The sequence below is a fragment of the Dendrobates tinctorius genome, unplaced genomic scaffold (genome assembly GCF_039654945.1).
Source record: "Dendrobates tinctorius isolate UK_male_01 unplaced genomic scaffold, ASM3965494v1 ptg000103l, whole genome shotgun sequence".
Classification (NCBI taxonomy): Eukaryota; Metazoa; Chordata; class Amphibia; order Anura; family Dendrobatidae; genus Dendrobates; species Dendrobates tinctorius.
Window position 1 is genome coordinate 36,250,762 of NW_027361771.1, and position 18,554 is coordinate 36,269,315.

General features: G+C 43.5%; 1 protein-coding gene across 1 annotated transcript in view; it reads right to left on the minus strand.

Moving 5' to 3' along the window:
- Positions 1-18,554, minus strand: part of LOC141100208 (uncharacterized) — a 161,514-nt gene that overhangs the window by 78,628 nt on the left and 64,332 nt on the right. Inside the window, exons 3-6 of the mRNA XM_073588551.1 lie at positions 9,719-9,901; positions 9,516-9,633; positions 5,945-6,039; positions 5,741-5,852 (exon numbers count right to left, since the gene is read on the minus strand). Of these exons, the coding sequence (XP_073444652.1) occupies positions 5,741-5,852; positions 5,945-6,039; positions 9,516-9,633; positions 9,719-9,901 (508 nt within the window). The remainder of the gene's footprint in view (positions 1-5,740; positions 5,853-5,944; positions 6,040-9,515; positions 9,634-9,718; positions 9,902-18,554) is intronic.

Here is an 18,554-nt window from a genome sequence, read left to right on the forward strand (position 1 = left end):
ACAATATGGCGGAGAGGCTGCCAATGATGGAGGAGGACACGACGCAGGTTGAAGTGCGGAATACTGAGACGTTGCTCAGGTTCTTTGAGTTCCCACTCTCACGTTGGGGAGAGAGTGACAACTGCAAAAGGGGAAGGGTGGGGGGAGGGGAAGCGGAGAGGGATGGGGGGAGGTGGGTGGGGCGGATATGTAGGGAGATGGGGGTTTTCGTGCTGTTTGACCGGGTATGATTGGGACCACAATGTAATGATGTTACTTGATGATGATGGATTGATCTTTCTAATGCACAATGAGTAACCGTACTGTTCGGATGTTAAGTTGGAATGTACGTGGTATATCTGATAAGGTTAAGAGGGCGGCTGTTCTGAATCATATCAAATCCTGTGAACCTATGATCGCGTGCTTGCAGGAGACACATCTCACTAGAGACACTATGCACTGGTTGTCAAGAGCCTGGATGCTAAAGACATATCATTCTACTTATTCCTCATACTCCAGGGGGGGTGTCAGTCCTAATACACAAAAACACACATTATGAAGAGCTGGAAGTGCATGTAGACAGTGAAGGGCAGTATGTATGGATTGCTTGCAGATTGTTCGGACACAAAATGATTTTAGTGGCTTTATATATCCCTCCACCTTACTCTAAAAAGAAACTACAAGCAGTACTGGAACTGACAGGCAGATGGGGGGAGACTCCATTGTTGATTATGGGAGATGTTAACAACACTATGAATGATTATTGGGATAAAGTACGACTGGCAGGTACGGAAGCTGGACAGGACAGGATGACTGCCTTTGGCACGTATGTAGGGGAACTTGGGCTGGTAGATCTGTGGAGAGAGCGAAATGAGGGTAAGAGGACTTTTTCATGTCATTCGGCAACACATGGAACACTGTCGAGGATAGACCTGGCTTTGGGGGATACCGCTATGGACGGGATGGTGGGGGAGGTGGAATACCTACAGAGGACTCTCTCGGATCATGGTCCTGTGGTGGTCACGCTTCTGGTGAGATCTGCTCAGGGTCAGAGGGGAGGTTGGCGTCTTCACCCGACTTGGCTTAAAGTGGTGGATATGGGTGGCATAACCAAAGAGCTAGAGCACTTCTTGAATGAACGAAGGGAGTACTGAGGCCACAACGGTATGGGATGCCATGAAGGCGTTTACGAGGGGACTTTTTATAAGTGAGATTGTGAGGTGTAAGACCAAAACTAAATTGGCAGATCAACAAATAAAGGATGACCTGACAAGAGCGGAGGCAGACATGATTTCGGCGCCAACGAGTGAAGCTCACAATAGACTAAAATTAGCTCAGGAGGCAGTTGATAAACTGCACATGATGCAAGCTGAGAGGAAAAGGGCATTTCAGCAAGCCCAATTCTTTGAAGAAGGAGAGAGAGTGGGTCACTAGTTGGCGGTGATATCTGCGGCACAGAGGGAGTCTTCCAGGGTGTATAAACTGAGAGATCAAACAGGGGCGACTCTGACAGACACAAAGGACATACTGGAGGTCTTCAAGGCATATTACATGGCACTGTACACTTCGAGAGCACGGGACACAGAGGGGGATGTGGATAATTTTTTGGAAGGCATTTCACTACCTAAATTGTCTGAGGAAGATAGGTTGAGGTTGGAAGAACCTGTGAGTGTGAAGGGGTGGAATGTGCAATACTGTCTATGCCCAATAACAAATCACCGGGAGCTGATGTTCTACCTGGGGAGGTGTACAGGGAGTTAGTGGAACTGCTGGCTCCGAAATTGAAATCTGTGTTTGATGAGGCTTTAGTGACGGGGGGGCACTGCCGAGATCAATGGAGGAAGCGGTGATAGTAGTTCTGCCGAAGGAGGGAAAAGATCCCATGGATGCGGAGTCGTACAGGCCCATTTCGTTGTTGACTACGGATGTCAAAATACTCGCTAAGATCCTGGCCACCCGGCTCACCGGGGTTGCGCATACCATTATACACGAGGACCAGTCGGGCTTTATGCCTAACCGCTCCACAGCTGTTAACTTAAGAAGATTATTTGTTAATATGCAACTGCCTGCTGATAATGGTGGCAGGAGAATAGTGATGTCATTGGACGCTAGAAAAGCATTTGATAGCGTGGAATGGCAATACTTATGGAAAATCATGGAACTGATGGGATTCGGCCCCGCGTTCATGGCCTGGGTGAAGTTATTGTGCTCATCCCCAAAGGCGGTAGTTAAGGTGAATGGAGAACAGTCCGGGATGTTTGACTTGCATAGGGGCACAAGGCAGGGGTGTCCGCTGTCCCCGCTATTGTTCGCGGTGGCAGTGGAGCCCCTGGCAGCCAAGATCAGAGCTGAGAGGGGAGTGGTCGGATTTAAATTTGGGAAGCTGGAAGAAAAAAATATCATTGTATGCCGACAACATCCTGTTGTTTTTGGAAAGTGCAGGAGAGACACTAGGGTGCACGATGGATGTAATTAAACAATTTGGAAGCATTTTGGGACTGGAGATAAATTGGCACAAGTCTTATGTCATGGTTGTGGATAGAGCAATAGAAGCGGAGGAGATAGATGAGAGGGGGAAACAACTCCAGCTAGTTTCACAGTTTAGATACCTAGGGATATGGGTAGCTCTTCCACTATCCCGATTCACGGATCTGAATTTGGTTCCTCTGCTAGAGAAATTTAAAGGGAAAATAGGTGCATGGTGCAAATTGGCTTTAACGGTAACGGGTAGAACTAACCTGATTAAGATGGTCCTTATGTCACAACTAATGTACGTTTTGCACAATTCGCCGATATGGCTACCAAAAAAACGGTTTCGGGGCATTGATTCTATCTTCAGATCCTTGATATGGGGCAAGAGGCAGGCACGGATTAAATTTGGAACTCTGCAAAAAGGGAAGGAAGAGGGAGGACTGGCCGCACCAAGTCCATGGGTCTATTTCTTGGCAGTACAGGGCCAGCATGTCAGGGGGTGGAGAGAGCTCGATTGTGGAGGAGCAGCTCACCGGGTGCTGGTACATGTGACGGGGAGACACCCACTTATCCAGGGTCTAGAGGATGGAACCTTTAAGAAACTGGGAGCACCATATCCTACCATAGGCTTGATTCAGAAGGTATGGGACACCATTAAAAGGATCAGAGGGGTGGATGAGCTGACTAGGTACTCACCGGTGTGGGACAATGAGCATCTGCCGGAACTTAATAAGCTGTGTCAAATGGGCAATTGGAAGGCGAAAGGAGTGAGATATGTGTGCCAGCTGCAGAGTGGAACGGACCTGAAGACCTTTGAGACATTGAAAGAGGAATTTGATTTGCCTTCGGTATGGGGGTTTCAATACTATATGCTTCGACATGCTTGGAGGGCACAGTGTAGATTGGGAGCCATGACGGTTCAGGGCGACATTGTACTAGACTTTGTGTGTATGAAGGGAGGGACGAGGGGAGTTATATCAAGCATATATCATGATCTACTACACTCTTATCTGGGGGACAGTCACCTCACTGCAAAGAGTAAATGGGAAAGGGAGGTGGGTACCCTCACAACAGAACAATGGGAGGCTATTCTTGAATATATCCCGAAGATCTCTCTAAGCGAGCAGGCACGGCTCTCCCAATTATATGTAATACATAGAACATACAAAACACCGCTGGTCCTATTCAAGGCGGGCTTGAGGGGAGACTCTAGCTGCCCTAGATGTGGCACAGACCAGGCCGGACTGTTACATATGTTATGGTCGTGTCTGCGGCTGGGAGCATACTGGCTGGTCGTTATCAACAAAATTGAGAGAGCTTATGCATGTACGCTCGACAGGAATCCAGTGCTGTGTGTTTTGGGGGAGGTGGATGGGATACCTGTCTCAGAACATTACAAGGTGGCAATAGCGAGGTTGCTGTATGTGGCACGCAAACTAATAGCACGAAAATGGAAGGATTTGGAACCCCCCACTAGGAGGGAATTTATTGCTCAGACACGTATGGTAATGCATTTAGAGGAAAGCATTTACAGGCGAAGGCATGGTGAAAGAACTTTCGAAAAAATATGGTCCGCCTGGATGGCGGTTATATGATTGCTAAGACTCTCAATTATACCCAGCATAAGGAGTATTGGGGGAGGGGGGAGGGGGGATGGCTTTGATTGTATTACTACAAGATATGTGAATTGTTACATGTATATTGTTTAAAATCTTTTGAAACCTAAATAAAAATAACTGGTTTAAAAAAAAAAGAAAAACTTGTTGCATCATTCCCAAGAAGACTCATGTACTAGCTCAAAAGGGTGCTTCTACTCAGTACTGAGCAAAGGGTCTGAATACTTATGACCATGTGATATTTCAGTTTTTCTTTAATAAATTTGCAAAAAAATTCTACAGTTCTGTTTTTTTTTCAGTCAAGATGGGGTGCAGAGTGTACATTAATGAGAAAAAAAATGAACTTTTTGGAATTTACCAAACGGCTGCAATGAAACAGAGTGAAAAATTTAAAGGGGCCTGAATACTTTCCGTATCCACTGAATATACAGTAAATACAACATTTTATATACTGATTCATACATTTTATATACTGTCACTCCATCAGTAGGTGGGTAGTGCTTAACAATTGTGATTTCAAGTATCCTGTAGTTGTTCACAGTAATTTGCCTATTGATAATAATTTCTATTGCACAAGCATTCACCTCGTGCCATTTGTGCAATTCCATATCGCTTTCCTCTGTTTTTGGCATGAACCTGCTTCACACTTCTTGTAAATACACTCTCATAGAACTACCATTGTGATTTTTATTTTTAGGTGATCACCCATCTCCTACAGTGCCACCATCTAACCATTGTTTGTTAATAAAAGTTTTTTCTTACCTTTGATATCTTTATTTTGACTTTTTTAATGACCTCAGGTTCAGTTTCCTTCTTTAGGCACACATTGTCTAAAGAGTAACAAAAAAGTACTCCGGTCCAGGATATGGCAGAAGGACAGGTACATGTGCTCTAATGTGTTAGCAACATAGGAACAGAGCCTAAATATATATGGAGATACTTTCCTACTGCACCCATATTTCACACATACAGCTCTGCTACAGTCATAGTACTGTACACTCACACCTATAATAAAGGCATAGTAAAGCACACACACAGCTCTGCTACAGTCATATGGACTACAAAAGATGGGTTATACCGTATTCCAGAAGGCCTGCAATACACATTGTGCCATCAATGAGCCCGTGGAGTCCTTGAGCTCCAGCTAATCATACATGACGCACTGTACTGTTGACAGACACCCTGCGGAGCCTTGTGTTGCCTGAAGAGAACCTGAGAGATCGTGTAGCCTTGCTGAAATCCCAAATTGTGAATCCCTAAATCTGTTCAAAGCAGGCGTCCCCCCCAGCTTAGGAATGGAGATTTTTTTTTCTTCTAACCCTAGGTCAAGCTGCTGACATGGGATTAAACTTTTTTCTCCACATAGTAGTGCCTCAGAACTATGTCCTTTCATTTGAACCTTATTAAACAGGCACAGAACATGAGCAAAAGCTTAAGGGATGTCACGCTATCTTCTCTGGCTCGTCAGAAATTCCGAATTTAACATTTAACAAATGTGCGCCATGGCATATGGCGTTTTTGCTCAGTCTGGGCGCAGTGATGAAGTCTGAAGTTGCATGACAATTATATACACACCTTTTTAAGGACGAATACATGGGTGAAAATCCAGATCCCTAACAGAATATTAAATATGACAAGATGAAACATTATTGGAAGAAAACGCTGTTCCTTACCCATTCCAATATCTAATGGCATTTCCTCCTCCTTACACTGCGGATCAGCCTTCACATTAGTGGCCTCGTCTTCTCCGATAACTTCAGCCTTGATATCACACAGATGTTCACTCTGAACAGACAAGGAGGAAATATAGAAAGAACATGTAAGTTTGGTCTGCAGATGGAAGGTTATTATAGGAGGATATCTGACGTGCCTCCTACCTGACCGCTCTGCAGGACACCATATTTCTCTGCATTATCTGGAGAACTTAGAGGACTGGGGCTTCTGTCTGGTACATTTGTGCCCGTGGTGCCATCTGTGGTGGAAACAATGACACATTTATCCAGAAGTCAGTAATGAGGTGTAACTAAGGAAAGACAACTTGCATGCTCGGACACCGGTACTGTTATGTGAGCTTCAGTGGCCACTTCTTAGCCATTACTCTTGAGCTTAGTTCCTATCACATTTAAAGGGACTGTCCAACCATGTGATGTTGATGACCTACCCCTATCCTCAGTGACCAGCACTAGGATGGAAGCTGCCTGTGGGAGTAGTAGTGAGGTGCCAAATTACAGAGGAGGAGAACATCCACAGGTGTTAACAGGGACAAACGCCAACTTACAGATGATTTGATATTTTACACATATGGATCCATTATACATGGCAGTGTGATCGCTTCAACATTGCAGATATTTGCATGCATTGGCATAGCGGCGAGCCTGAATGAAGACTTAGGGGGTGATTCATCAAAGCTATTACACCAGAACACTAGTGGAAAAAAAAAAAAAAATCACAAAAAAATTTGTGCAACGTGAAGTGGCAAAAAAAATCTTGCCGATTATGCAGAGATGGGGAGGAGCCAGGGCGGGATGGGGCATGGCTACACCTGCCTGTCAAATTCTCCAAAAAGTGATGACATTTTTCATGTCAGAAATCCTGCTTCAGTCCATAACTGGAGTAGCATTTCTGGCAAGGTGCATTGAGTCGCACACCACAAATTAAGTGGCATGCGACCCCTTAATGAATTTGGTGCATCGTACTTAAAGAGGTTCTCCCATGAACAGAGAATATTTTAATTAATTAATCTTGGAATAATAATAAGTTCCACAATTGGATGTGTTTAAATTAAATGTTCCTGTGCTGAGATAATCTTATAAATGTGCCCCTGCTGTGTACTGTTTAATGGCTGTGTCTGACCGTACAGGAACATGGTCTGATCGTACCACAGCTCCTGGGCAGGGGAGGACGCAAAAGAGGATACAGACAGGACAGCCGGGGATCACAGCTGATTCATTTTGTGAAACAAAATATATCACTGCCTGTTTTTAGGCAATGTTTACCTGAAAAAAATATTTGCGATCATGTGCTGTCCTGCCTGTGCACTCATTTTTGCATCCTCTCCTGCCCAGGATGTGGTATTTGCAGACCATGTTCCTGCACAGTCAGACACGGCCATTACATAGTACACAGCAGGGGCACATTTATACGATTTATCAGCATAGGAACAATTTTTTTAAAACACATATAATTGTGGAAATTATTATTATTCAAATATCTATTCATTAAAATTAACTTTGCTCATTGGAAAACCCCTTTAAGCGAGTCCTCCATTGACCCCTTTCTGACCTTAGATGTATAGGTACTTCTAAGGCAACCTCCCCCTGTTTGATGAGGGCTCCAGCGATGAGCCCGCAACTTTTCTGACAAATGTCAGCTGATTTCATTAGCTGACATGTCCCGCCTAACAGCCACGGGTGGAATCGCGATCCAGCTGCGGTTGCTAACATGTTAAATGCTGCTGTCAATCTCTGACAGCGGCATTTAACATGATTGTGCTGGAAGCGCTTCACTAGTTCTGCCCATTAGCGCCCATGTCACATGAGCGGGGGTCGCCGATGGGTTGGCATGACAATGACAACCCGGGGTCTGCAGGATAGCTATGAGTGCCTCCCAGCGTTTTGCGTTCACAGCAAGTGAGCATTTTTGCTAGACAGAACAGGACTGCAGCCCTGCTCTGTGTAGCACAAGCGATTGGATGATCACAGCTTCTAGTCTCCCATGGAGACTATTGAAGTAAGTAGTAAAAAAAAAAAAAAGGTTTTAAAAAATATTTAAAAAATTAAGAACAAATACAAAAGTTTAAATCACCCCCAATATTTCAAAATAAAATTTAAAAAAATTACACATATTTGGTTTAGCCGCGTTCATAATCATTCAATCAATACATAAAAATAATTAATCCGATCGGTAAACGGTGTAACAAGAAAAAAATCAAACCAGAATTACATTTTTTTGATTGCCACAACATTGCATTAAAATGCAATAAAGGGAAAATGGTATCAATAAAAACATCAGCTGAGTGCGCAAAAAAAGAAGCCCTCACTCAACCCGAGATCATGAAAAATTGAGGTGATATTGGTCTTGGAAAATGGCTACTTTTTTTTTTGAGAAACTTTGGATTTTTTTTTCATCACTTAAATAAAAAAAGAACATACCGTATTAGGCATCTACAAACTCATAATTGTTAGGCGTCGGGTTCCTGTCGCTGCACAGCGGGAATCCCGAGCCTTACTTTCAGCGGTCTCCCATTCCTCTCCAGCCGCAGAGGAGGTTGCTCAGCCAACTCGTCTGTCCCAGCGCTCTGCCCAGACCAGCTCCGTGGGTTTGCTTGCTGCTGCCACCTCTGGCACACCTATGGCAATGCAGGCTGCTCAGCAGCGAGCTTCTCCAGGGACTAAGTCCCCATGTCGGGCCACTGAGCATGCCCGTGGAGTGATCTCCCATTGGAGATCAAGGGTCACGTGCCCAGGTCCTGCTCGTGTTCGGACTGGCCCATCCGAGAAGCCAGGAAGGTCCCGGACGCTCGCGGCTATAAAAGGTTCGCATGGCCGCTCGGCCATGCGCTAGGATAGCCTGTATTTTCAGACTATAAGGAGTGAGTGGTGTATGCACATATGAATGTCTCTGGTGACTGACTCATTATGAAACCCCTACCCTTGGTACGCATGTGTTGTGCAGCCTAGCCTGCTAGCGCCCAGGTTTAGGCATAGGTAGGTCAGAGTTGAGGCAGGCATTAGCCATCATCAGTGACTCGGCACGCCTCAGTGCCCTGTGCTCCACACTCCATAGTCAGCGTCTATAGCGGCGCTCGTCTCAGTGACGCCGCGCGCTCAGTGGGCCTAGAAGGACTCTAACCCCGTGTCCTTGGGGTAGAGTTCTGTGGCTGCTTGCTGTGCGCTCTTTGGCCGGGTTCTGTGAGTTAAACAGGCTCCAGCATCCACGTTCAGCGGCTGTGCGGCTCTGTGAATTAACAGAGTCCGCTCCTGTTCACATTGGGTGACGTAACCCACGTGTGACTGTTTTTACGCCGCTCTATTCTTCCGCCATTACCTAGCAGCAGTGTACCACCTCTGAACGGTGGACCCCGGGCTGCGAACGCACCTATTATTTTATAATTTGGTGCTTTCCGTCAGTCCTAACACATAATGACCTGGAAAATCATAATGGTAGGTCAGTTTTAGCATTTAGAGAACATGGTAACAAAAAAATAAAATTGTGGAATTGCACTTTTTTTTTGCCATTTCACAGCACAACTCGTCCTGCAAAAAAACAAGCCCTCAAGTGGCCATATTGACAGAAAAATAAAAGCGTTACGGCTCTGGGAAGAAGGGGAACAAAAAATGGAAAAATGAAAAAACCCAAGGTGGTGAAGGGGATAAGATTGGCATATTCAATGCCAGTCTAAAGAATCGGCTCCATTGTTGGCACTGAGCTGAATACAGTTTTACCTACCTGGTGATGTGAGAAGATGGTCAGTCATGATGTCCTTGTACAGATCCATGTGTCCTTCTATATACTCCCACTCCTCCATGGAGAAATGGACAGTGACATCCTGACACCTTATAGGAACCTGACACACAATGATACAGTCATCACCCAGACACATCATCCCTTGTGTTACTGTATAATGCCCCAGTATTCCCAGCAGCGCTCACCTCTCCGGTCAGCAGCTCAATCATCTTGTTGGTAAGGTCCAGGATCTTCTGGTCACTGTATCTCTTGGGTATTTGTGAGTGAGGCTCCATGATGGGGCTGTGGGTTCTGCTCCATCCTTCTGATACAGGATGATGTCTGCTTCTTGTGACAGACTCAGATGTCTTCTTAGCTAATATGTAATCCTGAGTGCAGAGGGAAACTGCTAGTATCACTCGGTACATACCTAGAATAGATCATCTCCCCAGTAAAGCTTCAGTTACACAGAAAGAAGTCATCATGTCCAATGACAAAGTGACTGTATATTAGATGACCAATATCCCAGACATCAGGCTGAACACATGCCTAACTTATACCCGTCAGACTCTGATGTGGGCATTACCAGAAGTTGGTAAGGAATAGTGGGTGAGGCAGTGTTTTTAAAAACCTAATGTGTTACTTTTGTGCTTGCTTTAAAGAAAATGTATAATAAAAAAGATAAAACAAACTAAGTATTAATGCTTTAAACCCTAAAGGACCGAGCCACTTTGTAGGCTAATGACGTGACCTCATTTTTTAAAATGTGACTGGTGTCACTTTATGTGATAATAACTCTGGAACGCTTCAACGCATCCCACTGTTTTCTGGTGACATTACTTCATGATATGACTTTTATTTGTAAAGATATTGGAAATTTGGAAAATTTTTTAGAAATGTCACAATTTTTAAACTTTTAATTCTTATGCCATTAAACCAGAGATTCATGTCACATAAAATAGTTAATAAATAACATTTCCCACATTTCTGCTTTACATCAGCACAATTTTTGAAACATAATTTTTTTTGTTACGAAGTTAGAAGACCTAAAATTTAATTAGCAATTTTTCAACAAAATTTACAAAACCATCTTCTTAGGGACCAGATCACATTTGATGTGATTTTGGGGGGCCCATATGACAGAAAATATCCAAAAGCGACTCCATTCTAAAAACTGCACCCCTCAAAAGTGCATTTAAGTTTATTAACCCTTGAGGTGCTTCACAGTAATTAAAGCAATGTGGAAGGAAAAAATGAATATTTTACTTTTTTTTTTCTTTAGCCCCAAATTTAAAATTTTCACAAGGCTAACAGGAGAAAATGAACTTCAAAATTTGTTGTGCAATTTGTCCTGAGTACACAGATACCCAATAAGTGGGGGAAACCTACTGTTTGGGCGCATGGCAGGGCTTGGAAGGGAAGGAGTGCCGTTTTTACTTTTTAAACACAAAAATGGTTGGAAATCTAGAACAGATGCCATGTTGGGTTTGTAGAGGCCCCGTTGTGTCTGAACAGTGGAAACACACACAAGTACCCCTATTTTAGAAACTAGATCCCTGAAAGAACGTATATAGATGTGTAGTGAGCACCTTGAATCCCCAAGTGCTTCACAGAAGTTTATAACAATAAGCTGTTAAAATAAAAAAATTTAATTTTTCCCCACTAAAATGGTCCCAAATTTTTTATTTTCACAAGGGTAACAGGAGAAAATGCACAGCGCAATTTGCTGTGCAATGTCTCCTGAGTGTGCCAATACCCCATAGGCGATCGAAAACTACTTTTGAGGCACAGTGCAAAGCTCAAAAGGGAAGACGTGCCATACTGGGGTTCAGATTTTGCTGGAATGGTTTGAGGTTGCCATGTCACATTGGCAGAGCCCCTGAGGTGCCAGAACAGCAAAGCCCCCACATAAGAAACCCCATTTTTCAAACTACACCTTTCAATGAATTCATCTAGGAGTCCACAGAAATTTATACTACTGGGTGGTGAAGAAAAAATAATTACAATTTTACTGCTAAAATGTTGTTTTAGCCCTAAATTTTTAATTTTTAAAAGGGCTAGTAGAAAAAAATGGATCTCAGTTTGTTGTGCTATTTCTCCTGAATGTGGCAATACCATAAATGTAAGTGGGAACTACTTTTGAAGCAGAGTGCAAAGCTCAGAAGGCAAATAGTGTCATATTATAGTGCAGATTTTACTGCTATGGTTTGTGTGTTCCATGACTCATTGACAGAACCCCCAGCAAGAGCACCCCCCATAAGTGACCCCATTTTACAAACTACACCTCTCAAATTCATCTAACTGTGCAGTGGTCGTATTGACACCATGGGCGTGTCACTGAATTTTAGACCACTGTACAGTGAAGAAAAAATAATTTTAACAGAAATCCATTTTTAGCCCCAGATTTTACATTTTCACATGGGCAAGGCTAGGTTCAGATTTGCGGATGTCAGCGCTGCGGACGGCTGCGTAGTTCCTCTGTGAAGCTCCGCCCACTGCTGCACCTACTCCGTTCAGCTCCGCCTACATCTGCCTGCCTCATTCGTACCTATCTTTAACATTGACGTAGCAGGATGGCTTGTACATTATTTTGATCAAAATTATGTTAACTAAATACCCTTATTATTATTACTACCTTCATGTAATTTTTGCTATTTATTTTTACTTTTTTATTTTAGGATATTGATTGGTTTTGTTTTTCTATCTTTAACATTGGCTACACAGGCCATGCGGATGTATGCGGATGCGTCCGCATATGTCGCTTTGACGCTGCGGCGACCTGTGTCGAACGCAACATGTTGCATTTTGCTGAGGTCGCCGCAGCGTCAAAACGATGCATGTGGACGCATCCGCATACATCCGCATGGCCTACGTACCCAATGTTAAAGATAACAGACGTAGGCGGAGCTGAATGGAGGAGGTGCGGCAGTGGGCGGAGCTACATGGAACTACGCAGCCCTCCGCAGCTCTGACATACGCAAATCTGAACCTAGCCCAATTGGGTAAAAATGGCACCAAAATTTGTCACACAATTTCTGCTGAATGTGGCCATGCCCCATATGTGGCTTTACAGTACTACTTGGTCACATCGCAAGACTCGGGAGGGAGAGAGCGCTATTTGCACAGCACAGATTTTCCCAGAGTAGTTTGCGGACTCCATATACAGAGCCCCTAAGTGCTAGAAAAGCAGTATACCCTCCTCAAGTGACCCCATGTTGGAAATTATACCCCAGCCAAATATGTGGATGCTAAATGTGGTTTAGACACACTTGAGCTCAGGAGGGAGGGGCATTAGGATTTGGGAGCGCAGAATTTGTTGGATTCTATTCTTTTTCAGGGATGAGGAGCCTGAAAAATCAGGGCACAAACAATAAGCCATCAGCTAGCCCATATCCAGAAAACTGAAAAGATTATGGGTCTCGAAAAATGGCGACAAAAGCTAATTTTTTTTCTTACAATTTTTTTTATCACTTAAATAAAAAAACAAAGCTATACATATTTGGTGTCTGCATACTCGTACTTACCTGGATAACCATATATATATTTTTTTACCTTATATAGAACATGGTAAATAAAAAAAACCAAACAATCCACAAAACAACTATAGAATTGCAGTTTTTTTTCTTCCATTTGATGCACTTTGAATTTTGTTGATTAGTAAGGAATATTAATTCTGTGTGGTTTTGCCTATGTCTGATACTCTCCTTTTAAGAAAATTCTTTTACTTGTTTATCAATTATTTATATGCAGTTTAACTTTCAAACACAAGTCCAGCAATACCTTTCCTTGGACAGTCCATTCCTCGATTACACTATGATGGGTGACTTCAGGCAAAGGAGCCATCAGACAAGCAGGAGGTGGCAGTGCTGGGCATGGCACAGAGCTGGAGTGACTCTGACAGAGGCCTCAGATCTACAAATAGTTCTTTATTCTGATTTGCATATCAATTCAAACATGGTTTCCCCCGTAATTGAGGAATAGACTGCCCATGTATAGGTATGGCTGGACTTGTACTTGAAAGACCTACACGGGGATATAAATGTTTTAGGTTGTGAAATCCTGAAACTGTGACTGTCTAGCTCACAAAGTGTGCATATTGCAATCAATTGTATTTTTACAAATATTACATACAGTAGATACACGCCACACCAATACAGCACCCTGCTGAAGGTGAACGCTTGAGGCACGTCTACCTACCTAGCTTTCTTTATTATGTCATTTTTGAGAAAAGAGTTTAAATTTGTTATCTCTAAGGCCTGTTTCACACTTCATTTTTTTTGTGTCAGTTAAAATCCGCCAAAATGGCGGAAAGCGGATCCGTTGCTAACTGATGTAAACGGATGCCACCGGACCGTTTTTTTTGACGGATCCGTCGAATGAAGAATTTTAAAGGAATCACTGCCCAGGGAGGGGAGGGGAGGGGAGAGGAGAGAAGGAGAGGAGAAAGAGAGAGAATCTTTACCGTCCGCCAGAAATGATTTCAGGGTTAAATTTCCGGCTGACTTCATTCCTCCGGGAATGCGCACTACAAAATGCGGATCCTTCAGCCAAAAAAACGTTACGTGGTCCGTCCGGGCATGTCGGCGGACGCAAAAAAATTGGCGGATCCGCAAAAAAACGGATCCGACGGATGGCCATTCGTCAAGATCCATTGGTAATGCAAATCAATGGGGAAAAAACGGATCCGCCAATAAAAATGGCGGATCCGTTTTTTTTGCAAAACGGCGGATTTTGACTGATGGTCAAAAACGGAAGTGTGAAACAGGCCTAACAGCGACACCGTCAGTCGTCCACCTCCATTACAGTAATCTTTAACATTACGGACTTTAAATTCAGTCAGTGACACCACTATCATTCTGCCCTTCAGTCCTCTAAACCACAGCAATCTGGGGATATTGTGCAGCAACTTCTTCCTGATAATTTACTGGATGAGATGAAGAGTCACTCTAATAGAATGACATGGGACCTGGAGGACATAATCTACATACCGTAAGTGGCTTTATTAGCCATAGAAGTAGGGGCACTTGAAGCAAAAGTGGCGGTGGCACTCTCAGTCATAGCAAATCTAAATGTGGGAATCAGGCGAGAAGATACGGAGCTGAGGACAATTCCCACACTGAGGCAACATTCAGCCGAATCACAGATGATTATGACAATGAGGACTGTGTGACCTAGTAATCAGACTGAAATATGGGGGAGGGCATCGGAGGAGAAGGGCGATGGCCAATGTCCAGCCTAAACATCTCCAGGTGGCAGATTTGCTCTAAGGTTTGCATGGGAGCAGGTGATACCTATCAATAGCACTAAAAAGCTGTTGTTGTGGTGACTTCTACATGCTGTTGTTCCAGGTGTGGGAGTTCTTTTCACTTTGCTGACCGAAGAATCTTTTGGCAATCTAGTGGAAAGCCTTACATTTGTAAAAATGAATCAGTCATGGGTCAGTGCTGATTTTCCTTCACTTGCGGCACATGTCAATGACAAGAATGACCTTAGCATCTGCCTGTCCATTATATTCAACATTGCTCTCTTGCCACCAGTGCAAATGACCCAAGCCCAGCCAGGCATCTCCTGTTTGTCCATCATGGTATATTGATAATGTGTTACTGCTGCTACCAATATTGGCGCCACACGGCCGACATCCTATTGCCTGTCACTTTATGTTCGATAGCATGTAGCTTTTGTGCTGCATATCCCCTGTCCATCCATACATTCTCTAACTTTACTGTAATGCTGCTGTTGGGCTACCAGTGCTGGCACTATACACATCACCTTGCTTGCCTCATTAAATTCTATACTATGTGGCTTTTGCCACTTCAGATAAACTGCCACACATCTCCTGAGTGTCCATTATATTATATCAAGCCTGCACAACACAAGGCCCATGGATTATGTGCAGCCTGCCGAAGGATGTTGTGCAGCCCACAAAAAAACGGGAAAATATGGTTCTCATCTTTCAATACTGAACTGTATTCATGTCTATCAGACGTCAAGACATCAATTTATTCAGCATCGAGTATGAGTAATATGGAATAAAATCCCTGCACTTAGCACACCTTGGCTGTTAGTGAGGTTATGAATGGTTGTATGAGGAATGTTCTGCCACGCTGAATGCACTTGGGCATGCAAATCACCAAAATCCGCATCTGGCAACTTTCTTTGTAATGGCAGACCAATTGCATCGCAGTTCTTTGCCTTCCATTCAGGACTCATGAAAAGTTGTGTGAAATTATTTTCAACCAATTAAGTGGACTGACAGTGAACAAAATCCCTTTGCAGTTACCAACCAATGACATCCCAGATGAGCTGTGAAATTAAAGGCGCTATATACTGAAAATGAAGAAATAAATAATTACATGGCTTTTCCTTCTTGTTGTTGCAATTTCAATGTTAAACTGTGTAATTTGAGGTCAGGAAAATTAGCATACTAAGCCTGTGTGTGCATTAAAGGGAATCTGTCACCTATTTTTTCGACTAACTGCTGCCGGCACCGCCATCAGGGGCTTATCTACAGCATTCTGTAATGCTGTAGATAAGCTCCTGATGTAACCTGAAAGATAAGAAAAATGAGTTATATTATACTCACCGAGGGGCGGTCCGGGTCCGGTCTTGGTCCGATGGGTGTCGCGGTCCGGTCCGGTGCCTCCCATCTTCTAATGGTGACGTCCTCTTCTTTGCTTCCTGTCGTGGCTCCTGCGCAGGCGCACTGCTCTGCCTTGTTGAGGGCAGAGCAGAGCACTGCAGTGCGCAGGCTCCAGGAGAGTTGACAGATTCCCTTTAAAGAGTTTGAAAGAGGTTAGATACAGACCTAGGCGAGTGTTAAGCTATGTTCACATGTTGCATTTTTACTGCGTTTTTTGTGCCAATTTTAAGCTGTGTTTTACAGTACCAGCAAAAGCTATACAAGCTTATGAGAATCTCATACACACATTACTTTTTTCCTGACTGATTTGGAAAACTGCTGTTTTTGCAAACTGCAGAATGCCTCTCTTTTCATCGCTTTTTTCACACAGAAAGTAATGGGTAAGCGCAAAAATGCAGCAAAAAGCGCAGGTATCAGGTTTTGCTTCGTTTTTGGTGCAAAAACTTGAAGGAAATTGCATCATGATCTTTTGTGGGGCACTAAACTTTATCAGCATGCCCAAGAGACAACAAAAAACACAGCAAAACCTTCTTTTTGTAAGCAGCTTCCTTACTGCCAAGAGAGAAGGTTTTCCACGTGGGAAAACCGCAGCAAAAATGCAATGTGTGAACATAGTCTTGCACGGGTCTTTTTCGAGCAAGCTTGCAGTATTGAGAAACAAGGTGAAAGGATTAGCTGCTATTCAAATTTAGGGAGAAATGATACCACGCTGTCAAATTTGGATTTTCAAAGACTCGCTCATCTCTAATGACAACTCATTGTCAAATCGCAATTATGGGGCGAATGACAGCGACATAGCCGACATCCGCTGTGTATGCTACAGGTTCAGCTCCTGAGTTTGCTCCATACACCTGCACCCAACGTAATACATACCATCACATAATAAGTTGGGAAGAAATGGAAAACATTCATGGAGACAATTGTGGAAAAGCTTACATGACGTTTTATTTAAAAAAAAAAAAAAAAGTATAGTGCTCTTAATTAACTTAATCTAAAGTCTAAGTCCGTGGCACCAGTGGAAACAATAGTTCTGATGGTAAAATGATAAATGCTCCTGGCTGAAATAAGCCTTTAACAATCTGAATCATTTTCAGGTCATATTCCTTTTTGTTTTTTTTTGGTTTTTTTTATCTCTGTGCCTTTCTGTGCCTTGGTTGCAGGGGCGTAACTAGAACTGATTGGGCCCCATAGCAAACTTTTAAACGGGGCCCCCTCAAAGACACACCCCCTTCAAGACACACCCCCTTACCGATAATGCATACTAGAGTCACATTAAGCAACAGAATTAGAAATAATGTAACACAATTATTCCTAATCTTGTAACTCAGTCAATACAATCAAATTAGTTAAGCATTGACACCACATAGTCCTCCATACAGTATTATGGGCACCACATAGACCACCATACAGTATTATGGGCACCTCATAGTCCAGTATACAGTATTATGGGCACCACATAGTCCACCATACAGTATTATGGGCACCACATAGTCCTCCATACAGTATTATGGGCACCACATAGTTCGCCATACAGTATTATGGGCACCTCATAGTCCAGTATACAGCATTATGGGCACCACATAGTCCACCATACAGTATTATGGGCACCTGATAGTCCAGTATACAGTATTATGGGCACCACATAGTCCACCATACAGTATTATGAGCACCCACATAGTCTGCCATAGAGTATTATGAGCACCCACATAGTCTGCCATACAGTATTATGTGCAACCACATAGTCCACCATACAGTATTATGGGCACCTCATAGTCCGCCATACAGTATTATCGGCCCCATATAATGCTCCTCCATGCAGTATTATGGGGCACCTGCTCCTTCATACAGTATTATGGGCCCCCTGCTCCTCCATGAAGCACATTATGGCCCCCCTGCTCCTCATTGCAGCACATTATGGCCCCCCTGCTCCTCCATGCAGCACATTATGGCCTCCCCTGCTCCTCCATGCAGCACATTATGGCCCCCGTGCTCCTCCATGCAGCATACTATGGCCTCCTCTGCTCCGGCACAGCTTCCAGCGAGCATGGTGACGAGAATGATATACTATTTTTTTTTTTTAATCCAAAGATTTTTATTGAATTTTCAAACAACAAGAAAGGCAATGCACAAAACAAGACAAGGCATAACATCATACATTGCAAGACAAGGGGGAAGGGGGGGAGGTAACTTACAACAATACAGTAAGTACATTTATTGCACAGAAAAAGAGAGTTGTTCTAAACCACCTGTTACGGAACTACCTCTCCAACCTATTACAGGAGCAGGCTATCACCATTTTAGAGGGGGAGAGGCCCTGGGAGAGGCCAACCACATCGCCCAACGTTTTTGAATTTTTAAGGCCAAAGAGACACTGCTGGCTAATTGAGTTTCATAGTGGAAGT